Source organism: Silurus meridionalis, chromosome 29 (genome assembly GCF_014805685.1).
Source record: "Silurus meridionalis isolate SWU-2019-XX chromosome 29, ASM1480568v1, whole genome shotgun sequence".
Classification (NCBI taxonomy): Eukaryota; Metazoa; Chordata; class Actinopteri; order Siluriformes; family Siluridae; genus Silurus; species Silurus meridionalis.
In genome coordinates, this window is record NC_060912.1 from 11313658 (window position 1) to 11330539 (window position 16882).

The 16882-nt window shown below is 43.1% G+C and overlaps 1 protein-coding gene across 2 annotated transcripts in view; it reads left to right on the top strand.

The window, feature by feature from the left end:
* Positions 1 to 16882, top strand: part of syt11a (synaptotagmin XIa) — a 20523-nt gene extending 3641 nt beyond the window's left edge. Inside the window, exons 2-5 of one of the 2 annotated variants that reach the window (XR_006924937.1) lie at positions 5945 to 6762; positions 10564 to 10684; positions 11019 to 14392; positions 14439 to 16882. Coding sequence is in view for 1 of the 2 variants with exons in the window: in XM_046843759.1 (XP_046699715.1) it covers positions 5945 to 6762; positions 10564 to 10684; positions 11019 to 11329 (1250 nt within the window). In the remaining variant the exon portion in view is untranslated. Of the gene's footprint in view, positions 1 to 5944; positions 6763 to 10563; positions 10685 to 11018 lie in introns of both variants that reach the window. The other variant, XM_046843759.1, reaches the window with a different exon arrangement.

Here is a 16882-nt window from a genome sequence, read left to right on the forward strand (position 1 = left end):
TGTGTGTGTGAGAATAAATGTGTTTGTGTGTGTGTGTGTGTGTGTGTGTGTGTGTGTGTGTGTGTGTGAGAGAGAGAGAGAGAGAGTGTGTGTGTGTGTGTGTGTGTGTGTGTGTGCCAGCACAAAGGCACTCTCATCATAATGCAGTGTTGGGAGAGATGCAGTGCGGCATTGTGGGTAGTCGTATCAACAGGAAGTAACTGAAGCAACAGGAAGTGTGTATCATTTATGTGTAAAGTTTATGTGCCCAATCTCACCATCACGTGTAATACAACTATTCAATCTGTGTGTGTGTGTGTGTGTGTGTGTGTGTGTGTGTGTGTGTGTGTGTGTGTGTGTGTGTGTGTGTGGGAGTGTGTGTGTGTGAGAGTGTGTGGGTGTGTGTGGGCTGCTGCCTCTTCAGCCTCCTCCACTTTGGTCTCATCATCCTCCATCAAACGTCTTCTTCTTAATCGTCTCTTTTATGTGAGTCACACACGAGTGCAGTGATGGGCAGATTGATGATGCTGTTTAATCATGGACCTTCTCCACACACACACACACACACACACACACACACACACACACACACAATTTCAGCTCCATGAAGATATGCTTTCCATGGGGTGGAAGTGTGTGGAAGATCTCCTCACCTCGCCTTCATCAGTTTTGTCTCCAGTGTTGGTGCTTTGGAACATTCGGTCCTAAAGCTGTTGTTTCCTCCCATTTTCCATGTTTGCTGTTCATGGTTGAACTGATGTTTTGAAAATTAATCGATGTCCTGGTGGTAAACTGGTATGGATAGATCTTTGGACATCAGGTGAAGTAAGGCGCATCCTGGTGATGCTTCCATTCTCTAATCCTGAAGAAGCCAGAGACGTTGCATTCGCTCTCGATGGACTTGATGGACTCTTCCGGTTTAAGCTCTCCTCCTCACAATCTCATGAGGAAACGTTCCTCCTTGTAAAACAGTAGATATGATGCTTCATAGAGAAAGCAGTTTGAAGTGAGGCTTTAAACTTGGTGTGAATGAAAAACCTTCTAATTGGGGTTCCTGTGCCCGTTCCTGTTCGGGTTGTGCTGTATTGGATAGAGCTTTGAAAGTCAGGTCAGGTGAAATGAGGCACTTCCTGGTGATGCTTCCATCTTCTAATCCTGTAGAAACCAGAGACATTCTCTTGATGGACTCTTGATGTTTCACCACTCCTCCTCAGAAAGCGTTCCTCCCCATAGAAAAGGAGATATAGTGCTCTTCTGAGAAAGCAGTCGGACCATGAAAGGGTTTCAAACCTTTGAGCTTCATCTCTCCAGGTCCATCCACACCTCTATGGTAAAAAAACAGGAAGTGATAGAGCGTGTTCACTGTGAATCGATATCTCTTCACCATTAATAACTGAGGATCTGACACTCCGGGGTGGAGAACAGGCAGAGAGCATCGAGATCAGAACTTGTCTCATCTCACATAACATTGTTAAAGGCAGAGTAAATGTGTGAGGCTGCAGGGGACTGATGAAAAGCTTCGGAGAGAAAGACACATCTCTCTCTCTCTCTCTCTATCTAGTGGGGGTCGTATCTAGGTAGCAGGAGCAGCTGGGTTTTCTAAACGCTGCCAAAACGGTGACATCATTTGCATCGACGTCTCTCAGGGGGTCGCAGTGACCAAGTGACGAGGAGAGACAGTGGGCCTTTGTGTGGAGACTCAAATAGGGTGGGGTCAAGTGTGTGTGTGTGTGTGTGTGTGTGTGTGTGTGTGTGTGTGTGTGTGTGTGTGTGTGTGTGTGTGTGTGTGTGTGTGTGTGTGTGTGACAGAGAGAGAGTGTGATTATCAGTGTTTGTGTTAATGCTTAGCATGTGTTTGTTGCTAATAATTGCTAATAACATTATATACAGGAATGCAGGCGAGGTCATGTGTAGCTATGGTGCACCAGGGTTTCTCGTGGATGGAAGGAGCGGTTTTGCTGATTCGATTAGCCAAACAGACTTCCCGTTCACTGAAGCACTCTCGCTCTCAGATTCCTACCCATTACAGCCATACAGGAAGCGTTAGCCGCTTGACAGGCGACTCATTCACACCTAAATAGTTGAAGCTGTGACGTTCCTGGTGGGCGTGATGAGAAGTACCACTCAATCATCACCCACACTCTGATATATAAGCAATGTTGGATGTTGGAGGTGAAGAACATCCTGAGGTGACCATTATAATGGTGTAAGTTCTCACAACTAGCTGTAGATTCTCACCTTCATGTCTCTGCTAATAACGAAGCAGTTGGAGTTAAGTCCTGGTTCTATTTCTCATTTTCTTCTCCAAATTTATCACAATGATTATTTAAAACAAATCCCCCTATTCACCAAATAGGTTCCACCACACGCATGAATGCTCCATGGAGCTCAGTAAGGTCATTAGGAAACATCTACAATAGCTGTTTCACAAAATGGATGGAACTGAAACTGACCACTGACTTCCTGTCCGTTCAAAACTCTGAACTCACACCTGAACCTCCATTCAATCACAATCCACTATTCACTCTGTCCTTGGTGTATATATTAGTGATGCGATCAGATTTCCATTCGATTCAACACGATGCGATTCAGTGGAAACAAATACGCTGCTCTGAAATTTAATACAGTGCAGAAACTTCACTTTTATTTTTTTGGTTCAGACAGACAGCAAATCATCAGTTTACTGAAGAGACTTCTGACTTCTAACTCAGGCCCCTTTCACAAATACGCCTTTGTAGTGCAAAAAAAAAAAAAAAAAGATGAAATAAAACCAGATGTTCTTTTCCTGTTGTGTCTGCAGGACGTCACAGCTCTACCTCTGCCAGGTTAATCTGTATTGTATGTGAAACGCCCGTCTCCGTAGCGTTGCGATACGTCACCTTCGTGTAGCAGCTGTAATGCTGAGAGAATGCGCTCGAGAAACTCTAGTGCTGAGATTGGTAAATATTTCTGTTGTTTTGAGTAAGCTCTTTCCTGAACGACCTTGGCCACGCCCCTATCGATTCATCGTTGACTTCCTGGTCATTGTACTGTATTGGCTCTAGCATTTGCTCTTCTCGCTGTGATCTCTCTTTCATCTCCTTCTCCAGATCTTTTTCAAAGCTTCTTGCTGGACTGAGTGTTTTTTATTTTACGACACGTCCTGTCCTCATCAGCGCACCGACACGGAGCTCGGCACGGCCCAGAATTTCAATCAGCTCGCCCCGCCGCGATCATAACGGCGAGGTTGTTACCACGGCGACTCGGGGAAAAAGGGAGGGAGGGATGAGGAAGAGTGACAGGGAGATAATGGAGAGAGTTTGTGGCAAGTAAAGAAGTGGAGAAATGAAGGCGCCACAGGAAGACTGGTTAAAAGTGAAGTCATGGTGGTTGTACAGTGCTGTGAATAAGTATTTACTCATTTACATGAGTTTTTTCTTTTGTTGCACATTTGAATAATTCAGATCATTTGTTAAAAAGTAATCGCTCCCTCCCCTCCCCTTGCTAGATCATAAACAAACTGTGATTGACCACATTGCTTGAAACACACAGAAAGATCTCAAAAGCCAAACATGCTGAGATGTAAGGACATTTATGAACAGATGAGAAACAAATGAATTGGCATGTCAATGGTTACAAAGCCATTTTTAAGGATCTAGTGAGACCTGGTATCCACAAACAATTGTAACAGTGGTGAACCTTCTCAGGAGTGACCTACAAAAATTACTTTAAAAGTACTCATGCTGGAGCTGATAAAAGAACCCAAAAGAACATCTAAAGAACTGCAGGCTTTACTTGTATCAGTTAAGGTCAATGTTCATGATTTTTTCAATAAGAAAAACATAACATAACACAAAGGCTTGAGTCACATTTACCAAAAAAACCATCTTGGTAATCCCAAAGACCTTTGGGTAAAAAGGACTCTACTACTATGAAGTCATGTTATTGTAATAGATGCAGTATGAAGTTAGCATTGCTCAAAAATTCTCTGAAAAAGTCGTTTTCTGGAGAGAAGCATTTGTTGCTCTAAAACCTGTATTGATGGAGCCTTTCAAAATGTGCAAGCTGCCCATTCCACTGGCACAAATGTTCTTCCATACAATTAAAGATGCAGATTTTTGAACTGAGCGCTGATAACAAGCCAGCTGGTCCCACTCCTCTTTAGTCCAGAGGACGTGGGGTCCATGGATTCCAAAAAGAAGTTACATATTTGATTTGTCTGAACACAGAACAGTTTCCACTTTACCTCAGTTCATTTTAAATGAGCTTTGGCCCAGAGAGGATGGCGGTGTTTCTGGATCATGTTAACGCATGCTTTCTTCTTTGCATGATACATTTTTAACTCACGGCCATCCAATATTGATTTTCACCTCAATTGTGCACAGAGATTCTCCAGATTCTTTGAAACTTTTGATGATATTCTGTTTTGTAAATGATGAAAGTTACAGAACTTTGCAATTTGATGTTGATGAACATTATTCTGAAATTGTTCCGCAATTTGTAGAAACAGTCTTTCACAGATTGGTGAAGTTCTGCTCATCTTTGCTTCTAAGGGACTCTGGTTTTATGTTCTTTGTAAACAGCGTCCCAACTTATTTGGTAGCGTGTTTGAATATAAAAATTAGCCTGCATGGTATAAATCTGTCCTAAACGCAGTGTAGGTGGAGGTTGTAATAAGACGGATGGTGAAGCACCGAGAACGTTCCAGCTGAAAAACGTACATCATCACGGTAACTTCACTATAAATATAAACTTCAGCTGCCTGCATGTTTTTTTAATGGGAAGTCATTCACAGACGGATCGGTGTTCATCGAGGCGTCCGTGGTCGTAAAGAGGACTGCTGTTCTCAGCATCCATCCCATTACCCCGCATTAACATCCGGCCTGATAGACAGCAAACGGCTGTTCAGCCAGCCTCTGAAATCCAGAGGAAATCCAGAGCAGAGTACAGTGTCTGAGTGTGAGGTTTACTTCTACACTACATACTATAAAGTGTGTGGACACCTGACCATATGTGCTCTTTTCTGAGCATCCATTAAGTCTCAATTCACTTTTATAATAAGCTCCACTCTTCTGGGAAGATGTTCTACAAGATTTTGTGGAGATTCAAGGGTGTTAGTAAAATCAGGAGCTCTAACCCATGGAACGCATGTCTTCATGGAGCTGACTTTGTGCACAAGGGTATTGTTATGCGTCCAAAGACGTCATACACAGTTGTGTTTCTCCAACTTTGTTTGGGGGAGGAGCACATCTGGATGGAAAAGCCAGGTGTCCCAATTTTTTTTTTATTTTAGCCTCAATCACATGACTAGCGATGGCGAGTTGTTTGTGTTTGTGTGTGTGTGTGTGTGTGTGTGTGTGTGTGTGTGTGTGTGTGTGTAAGAGAGCTGAATAAGAGCTGAAATGACACACACATCTGTCAGCCACACATCATACTGGGACACACACTCATTCACACACAAACTCATTCACACACACTCACACATTCATGCTCAAGTCACAGCAAATCTCTTTTTTTGCTAGTGTATTAGCCTGAAACGTTTTGGATTAGCTTGGAGTGTATTATGCTAGCATGAAACGTTGTAAATTAGCTGGGGGTGTGGGTTGTGCTAGCATGAAACATTGTAGATTAGCTTGGAGTGTTAATGCAAGCCTTAGACCTTTGTAGATTAGCTTGAAGTGTATTGTACTAGCGAGAAACATTGTAGATTAGCTTGGAGTGGGTTTTACTAGCCATACATTTTGTAGATAGCTTGGAGCAGGTTATAATAGCCAGAAATGTTGTATATAAGCTTGGATTGGGTTGTTCTAAAGAAAGATTTACTTCTCCTTCAGTTTGCTCTCGGGATTGTACACCAGTGTAGACACTTTACTAGCTGGGAAGCTAATCTGCGTCTGTTTTCATTTCCATGTAGAAACGCAGCGTTATTATTTTCCTGCACAGTGTAATATATATTTCCCTCTGCCTCTTCCTGTCTCCAATGCAGAAGTGTCCCCAGTCTTGGCAGGATTTCTCGGGGCGGGTGTTCTGATCGTCACGGTTACGGTGGCCATCTTCCTCTGGACTTGCTGCCAGCGTCAGTATCGCAGGATGACGTTTAAGTTGAGCAACGGCCCGTTCGACTCGCCAACCGACCCGCCCTTAAAGTTCATCCACATGCTCAAGGGCATCAGCATCTACCCCGAGACCCTCAGCAACGCCAACAAGATCATCCGAGTGGGCCGGAGGTCGTCATCGCGGCAACAGGGTCACGATCCTGACATCGAGGGTCATGCACATTTGCAGATGAACCACCTGATTGCCCCGAAGCTGGAGCGAGCGTTGCCCATCCGAGCCGATTACTGCTGTTCCGAGAGCAGCAGCTGCGAATCGTCCAGCAAGACTCCGACTCCGTTCAGCCTCGACTCGCCCTCTTTAGGAACCCTGGATCTCGCCATCGATTACAACTTACCCAAAAAGGCCCTGGTGGTGACGATTGTTGGTGCACGAGGTCTCCCGGCTGTTAACGAGCAGACGGGCAGCTCGGACCCCTACGTGAAGATGAGCATCCTGCCCGAGAAGAAGCACCATGTAAAGACCCGTGTGATGAGGAAGACCCTGGAGCCGTCGTTCGACGAGACGTTTACCTTCTACGGTGTTTCCTTCAGCGCACTGGCTGACCTTACACTTCACTTCCTGGTTCTGAGCTTCGACCGATTCGCCCGCGATGATGTCATCGGAGAGGCGCTGGTGTCGCTGTCGGGCGTCGAGCTTAGCGCAGGCAAAGTGCACATCAGCCAGCAGATCACCAGGAGGAATGTACAGGTGAGACAAACACAAACACAGTTTGGTGGTGTAGTTTGAGTTTATGTTGAAATAATAAAATGTATCTTGGTCTTGTAGTTTATGAGTTAATGTGGGAGTAAAGTAGTTTAGCTTGGTGGTGTAGTTTATAAGTTTATGTTGGAGTAATAAAATTTTGCTTGGTCTTGTAATTTATGAGTTTATGTTGGAGTTATGTAGTTTAACTTGGTGGTGGTGTAGTTTAGATTGGAGTAATGTAGTTTATCTATAATGAAATGTAATTAAACTCAAATTAAACTCATAAAATTATTTTCACGATTGTGGTAGTTGAATTTGGAGCGGTCTGTAGTAGTGTTGTGGTTTATTGTTGCATTTTAGATTTGATTGCTGTAGTTTGCATTTGAGTATTGGCTGTTTTTATTTCTGTAGTAGTTTAGCCAGCTATTCCTGTAGTTTACAGAACACCTGTGGTGAAGTGTTGTAGTTTATAGAGGCACGCTGTAGTTTGGTTGGCTGTTGCATTTCTTGAACAGAATGATCAGCTGAAGGTAGTTTGCTCTTACAGTCGAACAGGCTGTTAGCTTTTTATGTTACTTCCAGACGGCGATGCAGGATGAGCTCATGGTGGAAAGAAGTCTCCAGAGAGAGAAATGCTTTAAAATAGCACATGATGCATGTGAGGGAAAAGAAAATGAGGGAGAGAGAGAGAGAGAGAGAGAGAGAGAGAGAGAGAGAGAAAACGATTGATTTTTCGGAGTTGTTATCGTTACAGTAAATATCGCTAGAATAAATGCTCGTATAATTAAATATTCATGAGGAGACTTTATGCGTCATGTTCATAACCTCTCAGTGCAGTTCCTCGTCCTTACGGCGTATCCTGATGAATATTACTATATTCTTTTGTATTTTTCTCTCACTAATACCACACACACATACACACACACATACACACACACACACACACACACACACACACACACACACACCAGTGAGGCAGAGCTGTGTGATTGATTAAAGTGTCTATCGATCGAGGTTCATTTCAGCAATATTACTGTAGGTAAGTGTGTGTGTGTGTGTGTGTGTGTGTGTGTGTGTCCATCAAGGTGTACTTTATCTCTGGATTTGGAGGACATCTGAGCCTCCATCCGGAAGCCAGTAATTAGATCAGTAGATATCCTTTTGTGTGTGCGCGCACACACACACACACACACACACACACACACACACATATACATACACACAAGTGATTCAACTAGGAATGTTGTAGTCGAAGGTTGGGTTTTTTATATGTTTTATTGTCACAAGCAATCATGAGCAGTGCTTCAAAATCTCGCCCAAGAGCATCATGGGCAGTTTTCTCTCATCTTCATCATGGCATCATGGGGGCTTCATTGTGTAATCCCATCATCTGGTGCTTTGGATTGTTCAGGAACTGTGGGAGCACAAAAGGCTTTGTGGGCATATAAGGTCCACAGATCAGACATGTGCCTGTTTCAGCATGGCACTGCTTCTGTGCACAGTGAGCTCCATGAAGATCTGCTTTACATGGTTTGGAGAGGAAGATCTCCTGATACATAAATAGATAAATACAAATGCAAATTTATTCCAGATGATTCTACTGTGATCTCAATTTCATGTTTTGATGTTGCACAAAATTTTTACAGACTCCACACAGCGATCTGGAGACTGATCTAAATGATGTACCATTAGATTGTGCTTCTGTTTGAACATCTCGTTTCACACTTAATCCTCATTTGCTCTTATAATAAGCTCCACTCCTGTGGGAAGATGTTCTGCTAGATTTTGTGGGGATTCGGTGTGATATTTGATGCTCACAGCGGGCAGTCAGCGTTCACATGTTTAATAGGGTTGGAGCTCTACAGCAGGAGATCTTCCACACAATTCCAAACCATGTAAAGCAAATCTTCATGGAGCTGGAACGGGTTTGGGTCTCCCATAAGGCAAGATTTCATTGCGTGCCTTCGGTTGTACAGTTTGATGAAGAAGTTTGGGGGTGATGCTGAAGACAGATGGAGATGAGATGGTTATGTGATTCGGAACAGAAAAGCGAGACTGCAGCGTTAATCTCTCTGAGAGACTGAAACCTGAATCCAGAATTTTAGGAATGGATGGAATGATGATTAAATTCTCGACTCTGATTGGCCAAGAGATTTTGTTTAAATGTAATTATTTTATACTACAATCGTTAATAAATGCTCAATCGACGCTGAATAAAGGACGCTCAATCAATATTAGGCCACACCCACACAATGAATCATAGAAAGATTACACAGGTTTTCATCTGAACCATTGCGTAGTCAATTAAAATACATAAACACTCATTAAAAAATGAATGCAATATGTTTTATAAATTTCTCAGAGTGTAGTTTCTGTTTGGTACAAAAAATATTTAAAATATTGGGAAATTGGATACAGGTGATGATAATGGCGTCACTCCGACAAGTTAGACAGTATGGAGGAACACTGGAGGCCTCTAGTGGCCAAAACAGCACATGACACCCCTAAATGTGATTATAGCACGATCTGGATCCCAGAACCACCGGGTCATGGATCGGTACCGAGTATACAAGTAATATAAGATGTGAATTATTGTGTTGAATGAGGTTTGAGAATTGTCTCTATAAAGCATCAATTCTAATGGAATCTATATTCAACTGTATCACGTGTCACAGAAACGTGTCTGGGTGTGTCTCTGGTCCTTCTGATCTGCAGTGTTATTATTCAGGTGAAACAGGAACATTCCTGGAGCTCACTGATTTGACTCCCACACCAGATGCTGAGCTCAACCTCAGGAACAGTATTTCTGTAAAACAGAAAGAAAAGGAAAAGAATGAGTGTTTGTGTGTGTAAAGATCAGAACAGAGAGAAAGCGTCTGTCTGAAGTTCAAGATCAGCTTCAGGCCGCCTCCCACGGTCAGTCGCTATGGTGACAACCAGAAGTAGCTCTGAAGTCCTCAAAATAGAAGGAGGGGGAGATAAAGGATAGAGGAGAGCAGAGGGGTAAAGTGAGAAAGAGAAGAAGAGGATGGATATTAAACAGAAAGAATGAGAGATAAAAAGAGATTGATAAAGAAAATAGAGGATAGATGAAGAAGGAGAGAGGGAGGAGAGGATGGAAAAGAATGGAGTTCATACAGTAGGAGAAGAAGGAAGGAGACAGAATAAATGATAAGAGTATGGACTAAACAAAGAGAGGATGAAGTCAGAGAGAGAGAGAGAGAGAGAGAGAGAGAGAGATGAAGACGGTGGAATAAATAGAAAGAAGGTGGAAGATATAATAGAGAAGATAGAGGATAGGGAAGGACAGAGGAGAAAATATAAAGAGGATGGACTTCATGCGGACAGAAGGAGGAAAAGAGCAATGAGAGAGAGAGAGATAGTGGAGAAAAGATTGATAGAGAGAGAGATAAGGAGTATGGACTAAACACAGAGAAAAGCAGGGGTGGAAAAGATAGGGAGAGAGAGGAAGAGCGAGAACTGAGACTGAGGAAGAATGTAGAATGAATAGAGAAGATGTGGAAGAGATAGATAGATAGATAGATAGATAGATAGATAGATAGATAGATAGATAGATAGATAGATAGATAGATAGATAGAGACAACGAAAGGTATCAGTAGTGTGTGTGTGTGTGTGTGTGTGTGTGTGTGTGTGTGTGTGTGTAGATATTCTGTAACTAGGCACTTGTAGATTTGTTGTTGAATGTAGGCACTCAGCACTTACCTGACCTCTGTCCCCTTCTCTCTATTCTCTGTCCCCCTCTGTCCCCTGTCCCCCTCTGTCTCTGGCCTCTGTCCCTGCAGTGTGGGAGACGTGGTGAGCTGCTGGTGTCTCTCTCCTACCATCCTGCAACACACAGACTAAATGTGGTGGTGCTCAAAGCCAAACATCTTCCCACCATGGACATCACCAGCCTTCCAGGCAGTGAGTATATACACACACACACACACACACATACACACACACACACACACACACACACACACACACACACACACACACACACACACACATACACACACACACATACACACACAATCCATACCTCTCTCTGTCTCTTTCTCTTTCAGTATCTCTTCATATCTCCTTCTCCTTATCTGTATTTTATTCTCTTTATCTTTCTTTCTCTCTATTTAGCTCCTCCTCTTTGATCTCTCTGTCTTTCTCTCTTTCTCTTTTCTCTCTCTTTCTCTTTCTCTCACACACACACACACACACACACTCCAATCTCTCGTTTTTCTGACCCCTCCCCCCACAGACCCGTACGTGAAGGTGAACGTGTTCTACGGGCGCAGACGCATCGCCAAGAAGAAGACGCACGTGAAGAAGTGCACGCTGGAGCCGGTCTTCAACGAGTCGTTCGTGTACGACGTCCCGGCCGAGCTGATGGCCGACATCTCTGTGGAGTTCCTGCTCATCGACTTCGACCGCACAGCCAAGAACGCCGTGGTGGGTCGCCTGGTGCTGGGGGGGCAGAGCCCCACGCCGTCCGGCGTCACACACTGGAGGGAAGTGTACGACAACCCGCGGAGGCAAATCGCCAAGTGGCACGACCTGTCCGAGTTCTAACGGTCCTCATTCCTGTCCCCCCGTCCCCCCAGCGGTCCCCTCCGGTCCCCTGGTCCCCTCAACCCTATTCTCTTACTCTTCTCTCGTGTAGGTGTATCCTAGCGTGTGCGTGTGTGTGTGTGTGTGTGTGTGTGTGTGTGACCTGAAGAACGTCTCAACGTTTCCTTCAGGAGGACTTCAGCACTGCTCAATACCCCGGTCCTCTTATTCCTGGACATCGATTATTTAATGAATAATTATTAACGATCTAAAGGTGTAACATCACCAGGTGCGTCACAAAAACCTGATGTCCTTTAATCTAATTCTCAAATAGTCATGCGCTCCGATTGTATTCACTGATGACGATGATGATGATGATGATGATGAAGCAGCTACAGCAGTGTTCACAAGGTGAGACGGAGAAGTAAAGTCTCCTAAACGTCCCTTATTTGGGACACGCCCCATAACGGAGCAGTTCACGAGTCACTCTGAGAGACACGTCCATGTTCCTGTTGTTTCTATGCACCAAATTCCTTCGACAGAACAAAATGTCCAGATGTTCCACTTTATTTCCAGTGAAAAATCCTCTGTTATCATGAAGAACCGTTTTACACTCAGCATCCTGACACTTCGTTTCTTCAAACGTTCAGCTGTAACTCACCAAAGATGTTCATCACTAGTTGGAGGTTTCGTTCTTCTTCATCCCGGTAGGATTGAGGTGCGGTGACTGAGCAGGTCATTCCATGATAGAAATCACTCCAGACGTCTGTCTGAAGTCGGTTCTGATGAGCCGCAGTCCAGATGGAATCACATGGTGGTGAAGTTTGGAGCCGCGTTGGTTCACGTTCACTTTCCGGAACCTTCACTGCTCCAAAACAACCCCAAACTATTAAACTTCCACCTCCATGTGTGAGTGTGGGGGTGAGGGAGTCTGATCACATCTTCTCTCCTGTTCTTCATCTCTGTTCTCTAGTTCTTCTGTTAGAGACACAAATGTTCCACAGAACTTTCATCCACTCGTTCACTGTCACATCACTGTGTGGTTTTGTCTTTCATTGAGTTTATTGCGTAGAAACAAAAGGAACATGAAAGTGTTTCTCAAAGACCTGAAAAACTCCACACTTTTCACAGCAACTATAAAACTGTAAAGCAAATTATTATTATTATTATTATTATTATTATTATTATTATTATTATTATTACTGAACAATTTTCTTTTCTTTGCATTGAATCCTGAACATCAAACAATTTCTCACTGGTCGTCATGGCAACTTCAGCTAAAATAAATGAGGGTAAATGATGCACACAGTGAGATTCTATGATAAAGTGGGCGTGGTCAGGATATGGATCACTTAATAGAGTCGAATAAAGAGTCAGACTGAAACGTGAACCGAACGCACGTGACGTCGAGCTGTGGGAATTTAAAACGTACATTATGTACGATCGAATCGTCGTCTTGAAAAACCCTTCTTATAAATGGAAACAAAAACGGACATTAAACCTGTGGGATTTTACTATTTTTCAGAAGAAATGGCGTAAATTTTGCGTGTCCTTCGAGGCGTTGGGGTAAAAATGGCGTGACGTGAAAACGAAAAAAAACATCCTCAAACCCAATTCTGAAATAGTCATGTGATCAGATTGTATTCACTCTCTTACTGATGATGATGATGATGATGATGATGATGATGAAGCAGCTACATCTTTCAGCAGATGTCATACAGAAGGTGACACGGAGACGAAAAGTGCACCCAGGAAAGGAGCGCACGTGCATGTATCTATGTAACACACGTGACATACTTTCGATCGTTTAGGAATAACATCAGAAACACTTTCTTGTAAATGGTAAAAAAAACGTGCTTCCGCAAATTGAACAGCTGCCCTTCGGCCGTGTTTCCCCAAACCTGCTGTGACTTCCAGGTTTACTACATATTCACATATTCAGACGTGGAACTCCACGTGTTCACGTGACACCTCCCTGTATATTTTAGACTTTTCTTTAGAATCGCTCCAGACGTTGCGTGTTCTTTGAGGCGAACGTGAAAGAAACCTCGGGTTGGGTATTTCAATGAAACGGAGTACGTGGGGGTTGTTTTTTTTCATTTGCAAATTTGCATGCTCATAAATATTTATACTTCCTGGTCGTTTTTTAACTAGCGTGAAGGTGTAACGACGTCCTCACGATGCTGTAATCATTTCTTGGCCACTTGTGAACCGGAACTGATTTTTCTTACGTCCGTATGGACACTTGAATAATATATAAAAGATACGAAAGAGAGTTCAGTCGACACGTTCGCTCTTCACTTCAGCTGTAAAGAAAGTGTAAAAATAACGGGGTAAAAATTGTGCGCTCTTTGTGGAAAGCCATGTTGTACATAGTGGGGTGTTTTTCTCCCCCGTGATTCCTTTCCAACGTTCCGGAACGCCTTTTCTCCGTTCATGATCGACACGTGTGTATTTTTAAACCGGACACGTTCCTCCTTCGACCTTCTGCTTTTTCTCTGTACAGAGTGTATGATAGGAACATCGCTGTAACCTCAAGCTTCGTTTTTATCCCGCAGACAGAAAAAAAACGCCTCCTTGACGTGATACGTGTTTATTTCCCTGAAGGAAAAAAAAAGTTTGAAGTTAATGAATGAAATAAGAAATATGCAGATTCTTGCACTTTATGATATTGTTTTGTATTTGTAGAAAAGGAAAAAAATATATACGTATATATCTATATATCTATACATATACATATAGTGAGAGAACCAAATAGCTGTGATGAAACGTAGGAAAAGAAAGAAACATAGAGAATATAAAGCGTATTAAACTCCCAGTCGCTCATCCTGGGCTCTGATTGGTGGAAACGTTTTCCCTGGACGTTCCAATTACACCTTCGAGTCCAATTACTGTTTACTAATAGGGAGATGTTTAGGAGCTCTGAGAAGATCAGGTGCTGTCACTCTCTCTCTCTCTCGCTGTCTCTTTCTTCATTTTCAGCCACCAATCAGGTCTTGTGATAGGGAACACCTAGACCATGTGACAAGCAGACCCAGGTCATGTGACAGGGGAACACCTAGACCATGTGACAAGCAGACCCAGGTCATGTGACAGGGGAACACCTAGACCATGTGACAAGCAGACCCAGGTCATGTGACATGGGGAACACCTAGACCATGTGACAAGCAGACCCAGGTCATATGACTGGTGGACCCCGATCATGAGACAGGGGAGACCCATGTCATGTGACTGGTGGACCCAGATCATGTGACACGGTATCCGTAGCTCATAAGGTGGGAAGACTCAAGTCACATGCCCTTGGTTTGACCGGGTGACCACGACTATGACCACAATCTGGTAATCTGGACCAATTGATGCCTAGACCCAGGTCATGTGACTGGCTGAGACTCAGGTCCTGACATGACCTATGTGACATAGGAATGATCCCAGTGGGATCCAGGTCATGTGACAATGGAAGACTCAGGCCACATGCCCTGGGTTTGATCCAGGTGACCATGAGGATGATCTGGGTCAGGTGATGAAGAGACTCCGGTCATGTAATACAGAGATGATCCTGGTCATGTGACAGGGAGACCCAGTTGATGTGATATAAGTATGATCTGGGTCATGTGACACGGGAGGCTCAGGTCATGTGACGGGGGAAAGAAATTCCAATATGATGTTATTATTTCCATCACCCACTTCTATCTGGATAACTGGAAAACTTTACACATATGACCAACCCCTGCTTCCCCCACCCTACACACACACACACACACACACACACACACACATACACACACACTGATTATAACCTTCACTAAATTTGTCCATTGACAGGATTTGTTCATTTAATAATCGTCTCTTAGGGACGTCTCTCACACACACTCTCCCAGACACAGACTTTAATAGCTGGGCCCAGCGACAGACCTGTGTGTGTGTGTGTGTGTGTGTGTGTGTGTGTGTGTGTGTGTGTGTGTGGGCAGGAGTACAGTAGTCACGCAGGACACCGCTCATATCTGCACTCATTAATTAAACGCAGGTTCGTGTTAATTACATCACTTCCACTCGTCTAAATCTTTTCATCCCTCGCTCCGTTTCCTCTTTATCTATCCACACACACACACACACACACACACACACACACGGGAGCTGACCACACCCAAAGGGATCGAGAGAGACAACAGGAGTAGGAAAATCATGTTCTGTGATGGGCCACTGTGATAGACTGTACATCCGGTTTCAGAATTATTGGCGCCCTTCATGGAAAAATTGAGTAGATTTTGTAGCAGATGATTGGATCCTCGACAATTTTATAGTCGTCACGAATGTTGCCGTGATTCAACAGTTGACTCTGTGTAGATTTATGTTATTATTTCAGCGATGAGCTTTTAGACGAACACTCGGTCTGCCCACATGCACGATTCATTTGGGGGAGAAAATAAAGAACAGACAACGACTGAGAGAGAGAAAGAGAGAAGAAACGAAAAGCTGAAATGAATGAAAAATAGTAAAAATGCTGGGAAACATAAGCGTTTATTATAGCGTTTAAGCGTTAGCGTTCCAGCCAATGAAGCGCCATCTACTGTAGGATAACGTTATTACTTCCATTCTTTCACTCCTAATAGAAAAACATCACTAATATCCATTGGGTTGCATCATTTTAATTATTACTATTAATATTATTAATAATGTTATTACTTCCTCCTTCCTTTACGTCTTGACACGCCTTTTCACAGACTTGTGAACGGAAAAAACTGAAGGCTACGAAATGTTTTCGTTCCTCCAGATGATTCCAAAAGCCTGGTAACACTCGGTCCAGGTAACGATGGCGCTATGAGCTTTTCCGGTACGTCGTTACGTCACAGTACTTCGAATTTACAGCGCAATCGCAGGACTTTCTGATGCACTAGCGCTCCTTTAAACGTTTTCTTACACGCGTATGTGCATGCAAGAAAGAAACGACTTTGGGGGGTTAATATAATAATAATATAATATAGAGTATGCTGTAATATTTCATGCTCCTCTATCAAATCTCTGCTTTTAGTCTGTGTACAGTAGCCTGAATTATACCCAGGTTTGGATATACAGTTTTGGTATTTCTCGTTTTTTTCTCTTCAGTGCAGAAACAAAAAAAGAATTAAAGTTGTATGACTACATGGATAATAATGTATTCTATATTTTTTGCCTCATGCATCCTCGAGTCCTTGGCCTACGAAGCTTGTTTATGCGTGTAGAAATCAAATCCGGGTTGTAATGCAGTAGCACTTTTCCGCCTTTATTTATTTCATTCATTATTTATTTTATTTTGTAAATTTTCATTGGGAATTTGATCGTCCCTCCTCTTTTATTTCCCCTTTTTCCTCTCCGAACATGTCGCCTGGCGTCTGTTGTACAATAAACTGAAATGCAAAGTGAAATTTCATCCAAGTCGAAGATGCAAAAAGTTTTATGTGGAAAAAACCCCCGCTTTTGATGCGACCTGATGTGCATAACGCTGTAATAAATCTATGCTAAAATAATAAAAATGTACTGTATGGTGAACTGGTTAACACAATGAACATGCAAATAAAATCTAAACTGATCCACTAA